General features: G+C 40.3%; 2 protein-coding genes across 2 annotated transcripts in view; one reads left to right on the top strand and one right to left on the bottom strand.

Annotated features, from left to right (window-relative positions):
• The window catches only part of TMEM116 (transmembrane protein 116), a gene marked incomplete at its 5' end in the record, with an annotated part of 144,508 nt that overhangs the window by 112,880 nt on the left and 12,218 nt on the right, over positions 1 to 19,410 (top strand). The window lies entirely within an intron of this gene.
• On the bottom strand, positions 16,188 to 18,761 carry LOC308626857 (disintegrin and metalloproteinase domain-containing protein 1a-like; the record flags this gene model as incomplete). The annotated part of the gene is made up of 1 exon (XM_081252351.1): positions 16,188 to 18,761. One exon carries the CDS (start codon positions 18,759 to 18,761, stop codon positions 16,254 to 16,256), a length of 2,508 nt encoding a protein of 835 aa, XP_081108477.1. The 3' UTR covers positions 16,188 to 16,253.

Genomic DNA, 19,410 nt, shown 5'->3' on the forward strand with positions numbered 1-19,410 from the left:
AAGTTAAGTGAAGAAAATCTTCTTGACCATATTTTCCTTGCGATTCTCTACTTAAACATAATGAAAACGTTCTGTTTTTAAAACAAATTGTGACGGGTGATGAAAAGTGCATACTGTACAATAATGTGGAGTGGAAGAGATCATGTGGCAAGTGAAATGAACCACCACCAACCACACCAAAGGCCAGTCTTCATCCAAAGAAGGTGATGTGTATATGGTGGGATTGGAAGGGAGTTCTCTATTATGAGCTCCTTCCAGAAAACCAAACGTTTAATTCCAATAAGTACTGCTCCCATTTAGACCACCTGAAAGCAGCACCTGATGAAAAAGATCCAGAATTAGTCAAAAGAAAAACGCATAAACTTCCATTAGGATAATGCAAGACTGCATGTTTCTTTGATGACCAGGCAAAAACTGTTGCAGCTTGGCTGGGAAGTTCTGATTCATCCCCTGTATTCATCAGACATTGCACCTTCGGATTTCCATTTATTTTGGTCTTTACAAAATTCTCTTAATGGAAAAAATTAATGGAAAAAATTTCAATTCCCTGGAAGACTGTAAAAGGCACCTGGAACAGTTCTTTGCTCAAAAAGATTAAAACGTTTGGGGAAGATGGAATTATGAAGTTGCCTGAAAAATGGCAGAAGGTAGTGGAACAAAATGGTGAATACGTTGTTCAGTAAAGTTCTTGGTGAAAAGGAAAAATGTGTCTTTTATTTTTACTTAAAAACCAAAGGAACTTTTTGGTCAACCCAATATGTTCAGTTCTTTTTATCTTTAGCCTTACAGTATGAGGTTGCAATAATGTTTCCCAAAATTATTTAGATTGGTACTTTTCTATCCAGACCTATTCAGTATGGTCATGTTATTCATTTTTAATTCAGTTAGGGTCATATGTCACTGTTTGTATTTCATTCTGGTTTGCCCCCACATTTGGGATGTTGCTGATGATTTGGAGGGAGTATGTGAAATGTTTCCATGATTCTAAAAGTCAGTACTATACAAAAAAGTGTATTCAAAGCCATTAACCTGTTCCCATGTCCTTATTCTTTCCACCCACTTCTCATTCATCAATCTCAGTAGTACTTGGTTTATTTTTCCTGTATTTCTTTCTGCACAAATAAGCAGATACATATATTTTTCCTTGTATCCCATTTTTTCTTATGTAAATTTAGCATAATATTTTCCACTTTCCTTTCTAAACTTAAAGATACATCCTGTAAATCACTCCATATCAGTTTATAGAAATATTCCTCATTCTCTTTTTTATAGCTACATAGTATTCAGTTTTATAGATGTACCATAATTTATTCAATCACTCTCCTATGTATGGGTTTTTACATTGTTTATATTATTTTGAAATTATACACTATCATCAGCAAATAATATTGCACATATATATTTTTGTGGAGGAACATTCCTAGAAATGAGAAGGTAGTGTTCATGCTAATTGCATATGTAGCTTTGTTTGATATTGCCAAATTCCCCTTCAGAACGTTTTTGCCAGTTTTCATTTCCATTGTCAGTGTATCAGAGTGCCTGTTTCCCCAAAGTCTAAGCAACAGAATATATTGCCATGCCATACGTTTTAATTTTCACCAAATGGATAGGTGATAAGTAGCAGGTCGGTATAGTTTAATTTGTATTTTTCTGATTTTGAGTGAATTTGAAATGTTTTAATATGTTTAAAGGCCATTTTTATATCTTTTAACAATTGTCGCTTAATGTCTTTTCCCCTTTTTCTATCAAGTTCTGTTTATAACACTGTCCAAAAGTGTGTATGGGAGATGCCAACAGAGCAGTCTCCCCTTTGTGCAATTTTCATGGGCACATTGGTTGCTATCTCCAGGCCTATTACCATTCTTAGGCTGGTCCTGATGTAGCTAGCAGTATCTTAAGGTTATGCCTGTTGAAGACTACGTATCTTAAAAATCTTCCCTGTGTTAGTATATGACCTCCATGTGTTCAGTGCCCACTTTGTTTGTTCATCCTTATACACTCCCCTAGGTCTAGAAGAGTGCTTGTCCAAGAGTAGATGAACAAGAATTATTTATTGAATGAATAAATAGCTCCCAGGTATGGTTGCTGTGGTGTCTCATCTGATGTATCTTATGGGTTTGTACTTGCTTCATGCCTGCCCTGAACATCTGAAAATGTCTTCAGAAAACCCCACGATAACCATGCTGACTAATGGCACAGTCATGATCTCAAAACGTATTGTACTTCTTACTGCATTTTGCTGTTTGGTTCACTCTCCAAATTTCTTCTTGCCTCATATTTCACTGAGAAAAAATAGAAGCAATCAAAAGAATACCTCCACATGTAGACACTGGATGAGTCCACTGTATCTAAATGTTCCCCCTACTATAGTGGATAAATTGTCCATGCTCCAACCCAAGACCAATCCTTTTACTTGCACGTGGGGGTGTCCTTCCCTTCAGTTTCTCATGGACTTAACTCTTCCGTTTCTCCCTTCTCTCTTTTACATCTTAAACATCTGTTTGTCCACTGGATCCAATCTTATTATTTGATGTAATTTCTCACCTTCAGAAAGCCATCCGCCTCAGCCCACATCACCCTCTAGTCACTGTCCAGTTTCTCGTCCTCTCTGTTTTATAATGAAATTCTTTGAAAGAGTATCGAGAGACATTCTGTTCCAATTTGCATCACTCCTTTTTTATTTTCTGATATTATTTATTTATTTATTTATTTATTTTTTGCGGTACGCGGGCCTCTCACTGTTGTGGCTTCTCCCATTGCGGGGCACAGGCTCCGGACGCACAGGCCCAGCGGCCATGGCTCACGGGCCCAGCCGCTCCGTGGCATGTGGGATCTTCCCACACTGGGGCACGAACCCGTGTCCCCTGCATCGGCAGGCGGACTCTCAACCACTGCGCCACCAGGGAAGCCCTGAAATTTTTTATTTTGACTCATAGCTCAGTCACAAAATGTACATAAAACATAAATGTATTTTTCAGTAAATCAGTAAAATGAGAACAGCTAAGCCAGGCACAAAAGGGCAAATACCATATAATCTCACATATATGAGGTTCCACAAACAGTCAAGTTCATAGAGGCAGAGAGTAGAATAGTTTACCAGGGGTGGGGGAATAGAGTAATGGGGAGTTCTTGTCTAATGCGTGCAGACTTTCAGTTTGGGATGATGAAAAGTTCTGGAAATTGGTGTTGATGATGGTTGCACAATAATGTGAATGTACTTAATGCCATTGAACTGTACACTTAAAAAATGGTTAAGGGCTTCCCTGGTGGCGCAGTGGTTGAGAGTCTGCCTGCCGATGCAGGGGACACGGGTTTGTGCCCCGGGCTGGGAAGATCCCACATGCCGCGGAGCGGCTGTGCCCGTGAGCCATGGCCGCTGGGCCTGTGCGTCCGGAGCCTGTGCTCCACAACGGGAGAGGCCACAACAGTGAGAGGCCCACGTACTGCAAAAAAAAAAAAAAAAGAAAAAAAGAAAAAATGGTTAAGATGATTAACTTAATATTAAGTATATTTTACCGCGAAAGAGAGAGGGAGGGAGGGAGGGAGGGAGAGAGAGAGAGAGAGAGAGAAACAGCTATGAAAGTACAACCCTAATGAGGTAATCAACAGTTTTAACTTCATAGAAGTCACCTATGTGCCCCTGCCAATCACATCCTCCTGCTTCAGAGAGATCATGATCTTGTCTTTTATGGTAACTACTAATCACCTTCTTTATTATTTTGCTTCCTAAATTATGCATCCCAGAAATATGTCATTTTATTTTACTTGTCTTTTTTTTTTGCGGCACGAAAGCCTCTCACTGCTGTGGCCTCCCCCGCTGCAGAGCACAGGCTCCGGACGCGCAGGCTCAGCGGCCATGGCTCATGGGCCCAGCCGCTCCGCGGCATGTGGGATCTTCCCGGACCGGGGCACGAACCCGTGTCCCCTGCATCGGCAGGCGGACTCAACCACTGCGCCACCAGGGAAGCCCTACTTGTCTTTTAATAACAGCTTTATTGAGATATAAAGTCACATGCCAGAATATTCATCCTTCAAAGTGTACAATTCAGTGGTTTGTAGTATGTTCAGAAAGTTATACAGTCATCACCACAAACTATTTTAGAACATTTTCCTCACTCCAAAACAAAACTCCCGTGTCCATTAGCAGTCACTCTCCATTCTTAGCTCCTTCCAGCCCCTGGTTATCACTACTCTACTTTCTATCTCTATGGTTTTTGTCTATTCTGGACAATTCATAGCAATGGAATCCTACATGTTGTAGTCTTCTTTGACTGGCTTATTTCACACAGCATAATGCGTTCAGAGATTAGCCATGTTGTAGCAGGTATCAGTACTTCATTTCCTTTTGGCCAAATAACATTCTTTTCATATGGATATACCATATTTTTTGATTCATCAGTTGATGAACATCCTGGTTGTTTCCACTGTTTGACTATTACAAATAATAGTGCTATGGACATTTCAGTACAAGGTTTTGTAAAGAAATATGTTTTCATATCCCTTGGGTGGATGCTTAGAATTGCTTGGTCATGTGATAATTATGTTTAGCCTTTGAGGAACTGCCCAACTGTTTTCCAAAGCAGCTGCACAGTTTTACACTCCTGCCAGCAGTGAGTGGGGATTCCAATTTTTCCACATCTTCACTGACATGTGTTATTGTCTGTCTTTTGGATTATAGCCATCCTAGTGGATGTAAGGAGTATCTCACTGCAGTTCTGATTTGCACCTCCCTAATAATTAGTGGTGTTGCACAGCTTTCATATTCTTATTGCTCATTTATATCCTCTATGGAGAGGCATCTATTCACATCTTTTGCCCTTTTAAAATGGGGTGTCTTTTTCTTGTTGAGTTGTAAGAGTTATTAATATTTCCTGGGTACTAGTCTCCATCAAGTATGTAATTTGCAAATATTTTCTCGCATTCTGTGGGCTGTCTTTTCACTTTCTTGATGGTGTCTCTTAGAGTGGAAAAGTATTTCATCTTTTTCTTCTGATTTTTAAAATTCTGTTAAAACATTCAGAACATAAAATTTACCATCTTAACCATTTTTACGTATACACTTCAGTGGTATTAAGTACTGTTATATATTGTGTTGCCATTACTACTGTCCATCTCCAGAACTCTTTTCATTGTGTGAAACTGAAAGTCTATACTCATTAAACTATAAATCCCCACTGTCTGCTTTCCCCCAACCTCTAGCAACCATCATTCGATTTTCTGTCTCTATGATTTTACTACTCAAGTACCTCATTTAAGTGGAATCATAGAGTATTTGCCTTTTTGTGGCTGGCTTACTTCACTTAGCATAATGTCCTCAAGGTCCATCCATGTTGTGACATACTGCAGAATTTCCTTTCTTTTTATGGGTGAGTAATATTACATTGTGTGTATATCCCACATTCTGCTTATCCATTCACCCCTCTATGGGCACTTGGGTTGCTTCTGTATTTTAGCTATTATGAATTAATGCTACTTTGAACATGGACATACAAATATCTCTTCAGGATCCTGTGTTCAATTATTTTGGGCTTATAACCAGAAATAGAGTTGCTGGATCATACGGTCTTCTATTTTTAATTTTTTGAGGAACTGCCATACCATTCCACAGCATCTGTACCATTTTACGTTCCCACCAACAGTGCACAGGGGTTCCGGTTTTCTCCACCTCCTCTCCAACAGTTGTTCTTTTCTGTTTCTTTTTGTTTTTATAGTGGCCATCCTAATGGATACGAGGTGGTATCTCATTGTAGTTTAGATTTTCATTTCCCTAAGGATTAGTGACATTGAGCATCTTTTCACGTGCAGTAGGCCATTCATGTATCTTCTTTGGAGAAATGTCCGTTTGAGTCCTTTGCCCGTTTTTTGAATCAGGCCATTTGTTTTTTGTTGTTGTTGAGTTTTAGGAGTTCTCTATGTATTCTGGATATTAATCCCTTATCAGATATATGAGTTGCAAATATTTTCTCTCATTCTGTGGGTTGCCTTTTCACTCTCTTAATAGTATCTTTTGATGCACAAATTTTTAAAATTTTCATAAAGTCCATTTTGTCTGTTTTTTCTTTTCTTGCCTGTGCCTTTGGTGTCATATCCGAGAAACCTTTGCCAAATCCAATGCCATGAAACTTTTGCCTTATGCTTTCTTCTACGAGTTTTATAGCAAGACAAGTCCTGTGAATGGGGATTTTCCAGGGACCTGTGAGGCACGCAAATTAGTAACAGTGCTATGGGGATAGGGGTTTTGAGGGAGCTCCAAAGTGTTCTGCCCATTCCACTGTGTGCTAGGCTGCCTGTTTTCTCAGCCATTGTAGTTGAGATGATGCAGTTGAGTTGTAGTTGAGATGACTCGTGGTCACCTGAGGAGACAGCTATGGGAATAGGACAGTTAAAACTTCACATAGAGAGGGCAGACAGCAGAAGCAAGAAGAAATACAATCCTGCAGCCTGTGGAACAAAAACCACATTCACAGATAGACAAGATGAAAAGACAGAGGGCTATGTACCAGATGAAGGAACAACATAAAACCCCAGAAAAACAACTAAATGAAGTGGAGATAGGCAACCTTCCAGAAAAAGAATTCAGAATAATGATAGTGAAGATGATCCAGGACCTCGGAAAAAGAATGGAGGCAAAGATTGAGAAGATGCAAGAAATGTTTAACAAAGACCTAGAAGAATTAAAGAACAAACAAACAGAGATGAACAATACAATAACTGAAATGAAAAATACACTAGAAGGAATCAATAGCAGAATAACTGAGGCAGAAGAACAGAAAAGTGACCTGGAAGACACAATGGTGGAATTCACTGCTGCAGAACAGAATAAAGAAAAAAAAAAATGAAAAGAAATGAAGACAGCCTAAGAGACATCTGGGACAACATTAAATGCAACAACATTCGCATTATAGGGGTCCCAGAAGGAGAAGAGAGAGAGAAAGTACCTGAGAAAATATTTGAAGAGATTACAGTCAAAAACTTCCCTAACATGGGAAAGGAAATAGCCACCCAAGTCCAGGAAGCACAGAGAATCCCATACAGGACAAACCCAACGAGAAAAACGCTGAGACACACACTAATCAAACTGGCAAAAATTAAAGACAAAAATTATTGAAAGCAGCAAGGGAAAAACGAAAAATAACATACAAGGGAACTCCCATAATGTTAACAGCTGATTTCTCCGCAGAAACTCTACAAGCCAGAAAGGAGTGGCATGACATACTTAAAGTGATGAAAGGGAAGAACCTACAACCAGGATTACTCTACCGGGCAAGGATCTCATTCGGATTCGATGGAGAAATCAAAAGCTTTACAGATAAGCAAAAGCTAAGAGAATTCAGCACCACCAAACCAGCTCTACAACAAATGCTAAAGGAACTTCTCTAAGTGGGAAACTGAAGAGAAGAAAAGGACCTACAAAAACAAATGCAAAACAATTAAGAAAACGGTCATAGGAACATACATATCAATAATTACCTTAAACGTGAATGGATTAAATGCTCCAACCAAAAGACACAGGCTTGCTGAATGGATACAAAAACAAGATCCATATATATGCGGTCTACAAGAGACCCACTTCAGACCTAGGGACACATACAGACTGAAAGTGAGGCAATGGAAAAAGATATTCCATGCAAATGGAAATCGAAAGCTGGAATAGTAGTACTCATATCAGATAAAATAGACTTTAAAATAAAGAATGTTACAAGAGACAAGGAAGGACACTAAATAATGCTCAAGGGATCAATCCAAGAAGAAGATATATTATAAATATATATGCACCCAACATAGGAACACCTCAATACATAAGGCAACTGCTAACACTTATAAAAGAGGAAATCAGCAGTAACACAATAATAGTGGGGGACCTTAACACCTCACTTACACCAATGGACAGATCATCCAAACAAAATTAATAAGGAAACACAAGCTTTAAATGACACAATAGACCAGATAGATTTAATTGATATTTATAGGACATTCCATCCAAAAACAGCAGATTACACTTTCTTCTCAAGTGCTCATGGAACATTCTCCAGGATAGATCACATCTTGGGTCACAAATCAAGCCTCAGTAAATGTAAGAAAATTGAAATCATATCAAGCATCTTTTCTGACCACAATGGTATGAGATTAGAAATCAATTACAGGGAAAAAACGTAGAAAACACAAACACATGGAGGCTAAACAATACGTTACTAAATAACCAAGAGATCACTGAAGAAATCAAAGAGGAAATCAAAAAATACCTAGAGATAAATGACAGTGAAAACACAACGATCCAAAACCTATGGGATGCAGCAAAAGTGGTTCTAAGAGGGAAGTTTATAGCAATGCTATCCTACCTCAAGAAACAAGAAAAATCTCAAACAATCTAACCTTACACATAAAGGAGCTAGAGAAAGAAGAACAAACAAAACCCAAAGTTAGTAGAAGGAAAGAAATCATAAAGATCAGAGCAGAAATAAATGAAATAGAAACAAAACAATAGCAAAGATCAATAAAACTAAAAGCTGGTTCTTTAAGAACATAAACAAAATTGATAAACCATTAGCCAGACTCATCAAGAAAAAGAGGGAGAGGACTCAAATTAATAAAATTAGAAATGAAAAAGGAGAAGTTACAACAGACACCGGAGAAATACAAAGCATCCTAAGAGGCTACTACAAGCAACTCTATGCCGATAAAATGGACAACCTGGAAGAAATGGACAAATTCTTAGAATTCTTAGAAAGGTATAACCTTCCAAGACTGAACCAGGAAGAAATAGAAAATATGAACAGACCAATCACAAATAATGAAATTGAAACTGTGATTACAAATCTTCCAACAAACAAAAGTCCAGGACCAGATGGCTTCACAGGTGAATTCTATCAAATATTTAGAGAAGAGTAACACCCATCCTTCTCAAACTCTTCCAAAAAATTGCAGAGGAAGGAACACTCCCAAACTCATTCTATGAGGCCACCATCACCCTGATACCAAAAGCAGACAAAGATACTACAAAAAAAAGAAAATTACAGACCAATATCACTCATGAATATAGATGCAAAAATCCTCAACAAAATACTAGGAAACAGAATCCAACAACACATTGAAAGGATCATACACCATGATCAAGTGGGGTTTATCCCAGGGATGCAAGGATTCTTCAGTATACGCAAATCAATCAATGTGATACACCATATTAACAAATTGAAGAAGAAAAACCATATGATCACCTCAAAAGATGCAGAAAAAGCTTTTGACAAAATTCAACACCCATTTATGACAAAAACTCTCCAGAAAGTCGGCATAGACGGAACCTACCTCAACATAATAAAGGCCATATAAGACAAACCACAGCAAACATCATTCTCAATGGTGAAAAACTGAAAGCATTTCCTCTAAGATCAAGAACAAGACAAGGATGTTCACTGTCACCACTATTATTCAACATAGTTTTGGAAGTCCTAGCCAAGGCAATCAGAGAAGAAAAAGATATAAAAGGAATACAAATTGGAAAAGAAGAAGTAAAACTGTCACTGTTTGCAGATGACATGATATTATACATAGAGAATCCTAAAGATGCCACCAGAAAACTACTAGAGCTAATCAATGAATCTGGTAAAGTTGAAGGATACAAAGTTAATGCACAGAAATCTCTTGCATTCCTATATACTAACAATGAAAAATCTGAAAGAGAAATTAAGGAAACACTCCATTTACCATTGCAACAAAAAGAATAAAATACCTAGGAATAAACCTACCTAGGGAGACAAAAGTTCTGTATGCAGAAAACTATAAGACACTGATGAATGAAATTAAAGATGATACCAACAGATGGAGAGATATACCATGTTCTTGGATTGGAAGAATCAATATTGTGAAAATGACTATACTACCCAAAGCAATCTACAGATTCAGTACAATCCCTATCAAATTACCAATGGTATTTTTTACAGAAGTAGAACAAAAAATCTTAAAATTTGTATGGAGACACAAAAGACCCCGAATAGCCAAAGCAGTCTTGAGGGAAAAAAACGGAATTGGAGGAATCAGACTCCCTGACTTCAGACTATACTACAAAGCTACAGTAACCAAGACAATATGGTACTGGCAGAAAAACAGAAATATTAATCAATGGAACAGGATAGAAAGCCCAGAGATAAACCCACGCACCTATGGTCAACATATCTATGACAAATGAGGCAAGGATATACAAAGGAGGCAAGGATATACAATGGAGAAAAGACAGTCTCTTCAATAAGTGGTGCTGGGAAAACTGGACAGCTACATGTAAAAGAATTAAATTAGAACACTCCCTAACACCATACACAAAAATAAACTCAAAATGGATTAGAGACCTAAATGTAAGACTGGACACTATAAAACTCTTAGAGGAAAACATAGGAAGAACACTCTTTGACATAAATCACAGCAAGATCTTTTTTGATCCACCTCCTAGAGTAATGGAAATAAAAACAAAAATAAACAAATGGGACCTAATGAAACTTAAAAGCTTTTGCACAGCAAAGGAAACTACAAAGAAGACAAAAAGACAACCCTCAGAATGGGAGAAAATATTTGCAAATGAATCAATGGACAAAGGATTAATATCCAAAATATATAAACAGCTCATACAGCTCAGTATCAAAAAAACAAACAACCCAGTCCAAAAATGGGCAGAAGACCTAAACAGACATTTCTCCAAAGAAGACATACAGATGGCCAAGAAGCACATGAAAAGCTGCTCAACATCACTAATTATTAGAGCAATGCAAATCAAAACTACAATGAGATATCACCTCACACCAGTTAGAATGGGCATCATCAGAAAATCTACAAACAACAAAAGCTGGAGAGGGTGTGGAGGAGAAAAGGGAACCCTCTTGCACTGTTGGTGGGAATGTAAGTTGATACAGCCACTATGGAGAACAGTATGGAGGCTCCTTAAAAAACTAAAAATAGAATTACCATATGACCCAGCAATCCCACTACTGGGCATATACCCAGAGAAAACCATAATTCAGAAAGACACATGCACCCCAATGTTCACTGCAGCACTATTTACAATAGCCAGGACATGGAAGCAACCTAAATGCCCATCGACAGACGAATGGATAAAGAAGATGTGGTACATATATACAATGGGATATTACTCAGCCGTAAAAAGGAACGAAATTGGGTCATTTGTAGAGACGTGGATGGATCTAGAGACTGTCATACAGAGTGAAGTAAGTCAGAAAGAGAAAAACAAATATCGTATATTAACGCATATATGTGGAACCTAGAAGAATGGTACAGATGAACCGGTTTGCAGGGCAGAAATAGAGACACAGATGTAGAGAACAAACATATGGACACCAAGGGGGGAAAGCTGTGGGGGTTGGGAGTAGTGGTGTGATGAATTAGGAGATTGGGATTGACATGTATACACTGATGTGTATAAAATTGATGACTAACAAGAACCTGCTGTATAAAAAAATAAAATTTAATTTAAAAAAATGAAGTAGTGATACATGCTACAACATGGATGAACCCTGTAAACAAGCAAGCAAGCAAAAAAACCACGTAGCTCACTGCTCTCACCAAGATTCAGCTGTGTTTTTGTTTTTGTTGTTCTGTGACTTAGACTACTTTCCACACTTCTGAAAAAGTTGATTTTGACTATTCTTGCCAGTGTTATCACTGCTTTTATGGAGGAGGGGGCTTCTGTAGAACCTTATTTTGACATTTTGGAAGTGCTTCCCATTTTCCCTCTTAACTTCATATGAAGCCATATGAATGCAGTGTTTACATAAAGCCCTCCTTTGTTCCACAGTAGTATCTAAGTTTACTTAGTATTTTTTTGTGCCACTATGGTTCATTTCTTTCCATTGCTCTACGCTTGTATTTCTCTGTGTGGGTCTGTCACAATTTAGCATCCATTGTATTAGCTGTGGACGTGGGGTTCTTTTCTGTTGGAATACTGTGAAGAGTGCTTCTGTGTCCATTATTATCTAGTAAGAGGATGCAAATAAGCAGACATATCCAGGGTATTTAAAATATGCTATTTCAAAGTCGCATGCCTGTTTACATTTCCAAAGCAGTTTTTGAGAGGTTCCACTGTTGCACAGTAATGCTTGGAATCTTCAGTCTTCTATAGTCTGTCTTGTGGGTGTATAGTGATAGCTCTCTGTGGCATTTCTCTGAATACTAAAGAGGTTGAACACCTTCACAAATGGTTTTGGACCCGTCCTTTGTATTTTGACTCCACTAGAATAAACTTTCATCCTCATCCATCCATCCAAACTGCTCCCCTCCAGGCTGTCAGTGGATAAATAACTCTCCATTGCCAAATCAAATGGTCAACACTGGGCCCTCACGCTATGGACCTACCAGCAACATTTAAAAGATAATGGGCATGTCTGACTTAACTTTTAAAAGAATCACTCTGCCTGCTGGGTGGGAAATAGGCTATTGTGGGAGCCAGGGTGGAAGCAGAGAGGCCAGTTAAAAACTGCAGTTGTCTAGGAGGGAGGGAGTTGATGGTGACTTGCAGTGCACTGGAGAGTTGGGGGTGGCAATAACGGGTCACATTCTGGATGTGTGAGAGGGGCAATGGAAGTTCCTGAACTCCAGACTGGAGATAAAATCAGTGTCTGGGGAATCTTAGGACAGACGTTAGATTGGCCAGGGAGATAGATTACAGCAATGAAACAGGCATGAGGTTGTAAACACTTGGTCAGTCATGATTCCACCTCTGATGTTTTCTTTTTAAACATTTAAAAAAATATTTTCTACCTGTGAGAAGAGTCACCATGGCTTTGTCATTCACAAATTGATCCAACACATATGTTCCCCTCATGCATTTCATTCTGGCATAACCTCCTCATGTAAGACTTCCATAATTTTATTGAATAACAAAAGTGGTATTGGACCTTTCTTTCCTAGTCTTCTCTAGTTCAAAAAAATTTAAAGCTTAATGTCCAGAGCAGGGGGAAATATTAATTTTAAAGAATCAGCCTTTTGTAATCATTCTTGAAAGAAGCCTGCTCTTGGTTTTGTGAAAACTTTTTGGTGAGCATATTTGCCCAAAGGAAACACCAAAATTGTATTCTAAAGTTAAGTTAGTAAACACAAGAAGTTTTTTAAGAAAATTTTATACATTTTCAAAAAATTTTGCAAACTAATATAAAACTTTGTTTAGTGCAGAATCGTGTCACCTGTGTTTAACATAAATCTTTTATTTTTTCCTTCAACTGGGCTCAGAGAAGAGAGTGGAGTTTGACTTTAAGTTATGAGGGCATTCCCAAAAGCACTCTTATATGGACAAGAAGAGAGGTCAGGCTGGGGACATCCAAAGAGAGAGGACCTAGCCAAGTCTCCCAGGGAGGGGCATGACCTCTGGACTCCTGGAACATTAATATTGGCTACATCCAAATGTGTTCTTTTCCACACTGTAAGGTCCCTTCCCCTGCCCCCATCCCCCAAGTCTGGATAAAAATCCAGAGCTTGAACGTGGCTGTGCTTTGGAAAACTAAGGGAAGGGCCTCAGTCTCCACTGGCCACAGGGAGCACAGAGAGGACAACAGCCACCCAGGGAAGGCAGGTAAAGGATGGCAAGAAGTCACTGTCAGAATCTGCTGGGGCAGCAGCTGGCTGGGTCATGCATGGCTACCAACACAGATTATTGGCAAGTGTAAGCAAGCATTCCTCAGAATCCCCCAAACATAACGGGGAGAGGAATCAGGCGAAAGAGTGCACTTTGCAGAGGCAGCCACTCAAATTGCAGAACACTGAACCTTGAACCTGGAGATTTCAGACCCGAGTTACCCTACCTTCTCTTTCCTGCCCACGTCAAAACTGGTCACTTGCCTGCTATAATCTATCCTAAAGAGCTTCAGCCTTCAATCCCCAGACTCTGGGGTTTCCACACATTTTAAGATTCACCTGAGAATTTATAAATATGTTCATTTTTTGATCACTCTTTCAGAGGAAGTTCATTCAAATAGCTGTCCTAACCTTTGTTTCCTGCCTTTAACCTGGTCTTGTAAACTTGAGGGTCGGTCATAAAGACAGCAACTAAACATTTTAAATAGTCTGTACAACTTCCATATTTGCTAAATTTTTGTAAACTTTGTTGTCAAATATTGTGAAATCCTAAATAGGTTTTACTGATTGATTCCCAATTATCTACCTGACTTTTGGTTTTTAAAGAACACCTTTGAGTTAACTAAGCATATTTACCCCATACCTAAATCATGATTCCCTTCTGTTTCTTCAGGTTTTTTTAAAAAAGACTGATGCTTACTAGCTTTTATTATAGTCATCATTAGCATGTGCACTTAGGAAGGTTGCCGCTTCTGTTTTCCACTGAAGTGCTTCTCAGCAGAAATCCTCCAGATCTTTTTCAGAAGTCTCTAATGACAGGTTTACCCTTGGAGGGCTTCATTTACCCAGTTTCACTCTCGTTCTCAAAGCTCTCAGGTGACTACCAACTAATAGTGTGCTTTCACTATGAATCTTGACCTTCTGGCATACAGTGTCCTGAGAGTTGATTACCAGCAAATCTCGTAGCCTGGAAACTTACATAACTGAAGGCTTGACCTTGGATTTTGCTCTGAAGTTCAGTTTTGTTCCACCAAAAGTAATTAACATAAGCTTCTTGAAAGCAGAGGCTAGGTCTTGTCCTCCTTTTGTTTGCTCTTTTCTGCTCACATAGGATTAGGCAGTTAGAAGAGGGATTCAGCAAATGTACCATCAGGGACTGATGCTCAGGAACTTCCCCAAGACTCAGAACACTCAACCTGTAGCAACACTGCACCTGAGCAAGGTTTCGGTTGTGCCATGCCTAGGGACTAGCAAGGGCATCCATACAAGTTACCCTCCTATTTTAAGGTTGGCCCTGGTTAAGTCATTCACTTGGTCAACATTTACTGAGCACCTACGGTGATCTGGGCTCTCAGAGCTGAATAGGATACAAACCTGCCACTGCATGATGTCAGGATGTAATCGGGGAAAAGACTCTTTCATTGATCATGACTACACAGTGTGGTAGGTTCATGATAGAGATCAACATCCATTTGTAAGGCTTCTGTTTCATTAGAGTCACTGAGGAAGAAGCCACGTTCTGGGCAATTAAGGACATGTCAGTTGTCTTCCTGCTCACTTTTTTTTTTTACTAAAGGAACCGGCTCACGAGGCAGTGGCGAATGTAGATTCAGTCATATCTGGGGCAGTATGCAGGTTCCACCCCTTACCAGCTCTAGAGCAAAAGTCTTTGGTCTCTGTTTCTTCATGTACAAGATGGAGGTCTCATAGGGTGGATGGGAGGATTAAATTAAGACAACAAATGTAAAGTAGCACAGTGTCTTGCACAGAATGCATAATGTTATATTGTATGTGCTTTGTGCTCTCTTTACAGACAATTGACTACCCTCCAAAGCTCTGTTCCTTTGGACTGTCAGTCAACAATATGTTAACTTAAAAAGGAAATGAGAAATAAATATAATAAGTAGAAAAACAGAAAAGAAGGAACAATTAATACTTCCAGTTGAACTCCGCACTAGACAAGGTTGTCTCTTGCCTAGGTTGCTCCCCTTCCCCCATGCACCCAGACCCAGGGTGATCGGACCACCCTGGATCAGACGTAGCCCCTTCCAAGAGAGCCCCAAAATAAAGAAGCCTCAAGGACTAGGCTGTATGGAGTCTGAAGCGATGCTTCATCTTAAAATCACTTTTTATTTATTTTAAATTACCTTTTATTCGTGAATAGCAACTTTGGGGGCAAATTAGATTACTCAACAGATAACATTTTTAAGATAATGTGTTATGAGTGGGATTAATGACCCTGTGATAGTCATAGGTAGAGATAATACTGTGTATCAAACAATGTAGTTGGAAGATGGTAGGCCCTGAAAGGTAATTTCAGATCGGAAATTGGCCCAAATGAAATATGATATTGATAGGTATGATTCATGAGAAGAGCTTAAATAAAATTGTTTCATGAAATGGGAAAACAGCAAAATACAGAATATTTTATATGAGTTCATATATGAATATATAACCAAATTACTAAAATGAATACTGAAAGCAGGGGCATGTCTGTTCCCATGTTAGTATGTTTCTGTAGACTATATATCCTGGTCAGAGCTACAGGAGCCATCAATTCTCACTTCACCTTTGCTTCTCTGAGCCCCTCTTTCCCACTCAGTGCTTGAGATATTCGATATTTTTGGATTCTTCCACCAATACACTTCTGCCTTTGGTTATCCTTTTCCTTCACCTGCTACCTCTTATGGTGCTGGCTCTCCTGGTGGTGGGGCCTCCGGCGGCGGTGGCATTGCCTCCAGCGGCGGCAAGGGGGCCTCCTCTTCTTGGTTCTTCTCTTCTGACTCCTCCTCCCGTAGCCCCACTGGTAGAAACTCTGTTAAGAATCCCTCACTAGTGGTTTCCTCTGAACTGTCCTCCGAGGTACGCCCTAGGGTCTCTACTGAACCAATTAAAGCCCTGAGGGTAATGCAAAATATTAAAACTAACAACAATATTAAAAGAAATGAAGGGAGTATGAAAATTAGCTTGCCAACATTTCTAAACTCAATGCTATGATGAAAAGAACCGCCACCTAAACCTCCACTTTGAATTTCAGTTGGTTTGCCAGGTGGACCACTGTCTACACTACCACCATCTCCTGGACCTCTGCAGTCAGGGGGAGCATAGCCAGCCTCACAATGGCAGTGCCTAAAATTGTTGCAAACTCCTTTCCCATTACACATTTCTGCTGGTTTGCAGTCATACTCGAGCACAGCATAATCAGTACAAGAGTAATTTACACAGACTTTGTTTGGAGCACAAAGAGTGCCAGTGTGTACATCTCCATCATCAGGGATATCAGTAGTGTTGTAGGCATCCATGCTCCAGCACCAGTCATCTTCGTGAGCGACCTGGATCAGTGTATGATTTGGTTTGATTTGTGGTACCTGTCTAACATTTGTACATATAAGTTTCCCACAAAATATATTATCATCTACACACTTCACATATCTTAACCTAGGTGAGTTGGTAATACCACAGTTTCCAAACCGGTCCCCTTTTCTGTTCATTGAAATGTAACAGTTTTCTGGGGCAGACCTTGCAGAGAACCCATATATATCCATGCATTGATTATCAGGGTTCTTACAGCGACCTCCAGCGCAATAGTGAATTCTGTCACACGTTGTACCATCTATCTTATAGCTGTCTATGGGGCATTCTCCAGAGGAACCATCACAATACTCTGGGAGGTCACACTCCCCTAAAGCAGGACGGCACATGAATCCCTTATATTTCAGTTGGCATTTAACGCAGCAGAGTCCATCACTACACTCTGCATTCTCCTTCAGCCTACATGTTTGGTCACAGCATGGGTGATTGTCACAGTCAGACCCACAGTCACACTGCTCATCCTCTTCTACAACACCATTTCCACAGCGGGAATCCCTCCGTAAGCGGCCTTTGGGCCCAGGCTTGTTAAATAGGCAGGCCCCTTTGTGTTCCCAGAGGAACTGGTAGAAGAAGTCAGAGCTGCAGTCACTGAAGCCACTTTCTTTAGTGATATTTTCACGCATGAGGCCAAAGGGTTTATCTTTACAAACGCAGGCCGAATGGTCATGCGGAATACCCAAGTTGTGCCCAAGCTCATGGACCATGAGTGCTGCAAACAGGAGGACATCCTCATGGTGGAAGGATTCAACGGCTGCTGCAAAATCACTTGAACAGGCACCACTGAGAAATGCCTGCCCCGTATCCTCTTTAGGATTGTGTCCAACGATCATGTGGGCAACATCATGCTTCACACGATGGAAGAGCCTCTCTTGTCTCCAGCTATTGAAATTCCTGAGTACAACTTGCAGGTCCACTGGGACCTGTATGAGGTCCCCCTCGGTCCAAATCTCCATTCCAGCCAGCACCACCTCTGTGTTTATTCCCCTAGTGAAGCTGTTGGCCAGAGCAATGATGTCCATTACTCTCTGGACTGTCTCATTGATGTCACTGCCCCACATTTGGAACCGCTGGCTGTTGACCACGACAAACATCTCCACGTACTTGGTGTGTGACCACAAGTAGGATGGCACCTGCCGACTGCGAGGCTTGCTGCTCTCTTGTTGCCGGCTGGTGAATGCCACTTGGCTGTCATTGGAAGTGACACTACAGGAGACTGGAGCTTCATGGGCCATGGTGTACAACACATGTTCAAACCGTTTTGAAGAGTGAATGGGCTCAATGCCATAGGATTTTCCTTCCTTAATCAGGGTGCCCCTGAGGCCTGAACAGGTGTTGACAGAAACAAAAGAACCTGGGACTCCTTCTATGTAGCCTTCATAATGACAGTCATGTGAGATGAAAGGCATTTCTTGCCCCAGGATGCCATCGTGGTAGCTGAAGACTGGAAAGTTATTCACAAAATAGTCTCTCTTCACCTTCAGGTGAATCAGCTGCTTCTGGCCCTGCATAAATAGCACATAGGAGAGCTTTTCCACTTGGTCTTCCCTTCCTTCCACTGTCAGACTCTTGGGGGTGACTGTTTCATAGGAAGAGTAATATATTGATCCCAGGTCACAGTACAAGCTTGGCAGAGAAATCACCAACAGCAACAGAATCCTCAAACTGAAACATGAAGATCCTGGCACTGGCCCCAGCCTCAAGTCCCTCTTCTGCTGAGCCCAAGTCTGAAACTTTATCTTACCCTCCTTCAAGGCCACTTGGTTTTTCCGTAGAGAAGGCAGTATAGAGGCAGAGTGTGTCACAGACGCTGCCGCTGACATGGCCCTAGTTAAATCAGTTGATGATGCAGGGCCTATGTCCAGCAGCAGCAGCTTTCCCTGACACACAGACCCTCTGTCACAGGTATTCACTTCAGATCTATACTGGCTCCCTTATGGGTGGGTACTGCCCAACCCTGAGTCTTACAGACCTTTGGGGCTGTTTCTGTTCTTGCTTTTCTCTCTTGGCCTTCAGTGGTTTCCTTACTATATGACTTCCTTCCAACAGCAATGGTTTTAATGCTCCTTGGCTAAGTTCCCTTTACGCTTACATAGAGATATACCAAGTAGAAGGCCTGTAATGATTCAGCCAGGACTGTTACTCAGGTAATTATCCTTATCCTCAGCCCAGGGCCACACTACTCCTGATATCCGTTAATCTGAGCATTCTTTGAAACCCAACATTCTGGCAGGAGGTCATGGGGGAGGGGAGGGGGATTCTTCGGGGGTCTGAGAGCAGGACAAAGTTCTCTGTTGCCCATTACCTCTTTTCCTCATTTCTGTAGTATTGAGGGTACTGTTTTTCAGTCCAGCCCTCCTTTGTCAGGGTCTGGTTTTTCTCCTTTAATTCAAGAAAACTTGTATATGGATGCACAAATTCTCCCTCATTAACTTTTGTTCATAACAGATGAGTTTAGCCACTTTGTGTCTG

The sequence above is a fragment of the Mesoplodon bidens genome, assembly GCF_964165515.1.
Source record: "Mesoplodon bidens genome assembly, chromosome: 13".
Lineage (NCBI taxonomy): Eukaryota > Metazoa > Chordata > Mammalia > Artiodactyla > Ziphiidae > Mesoplodon > Mesoplodon bidens.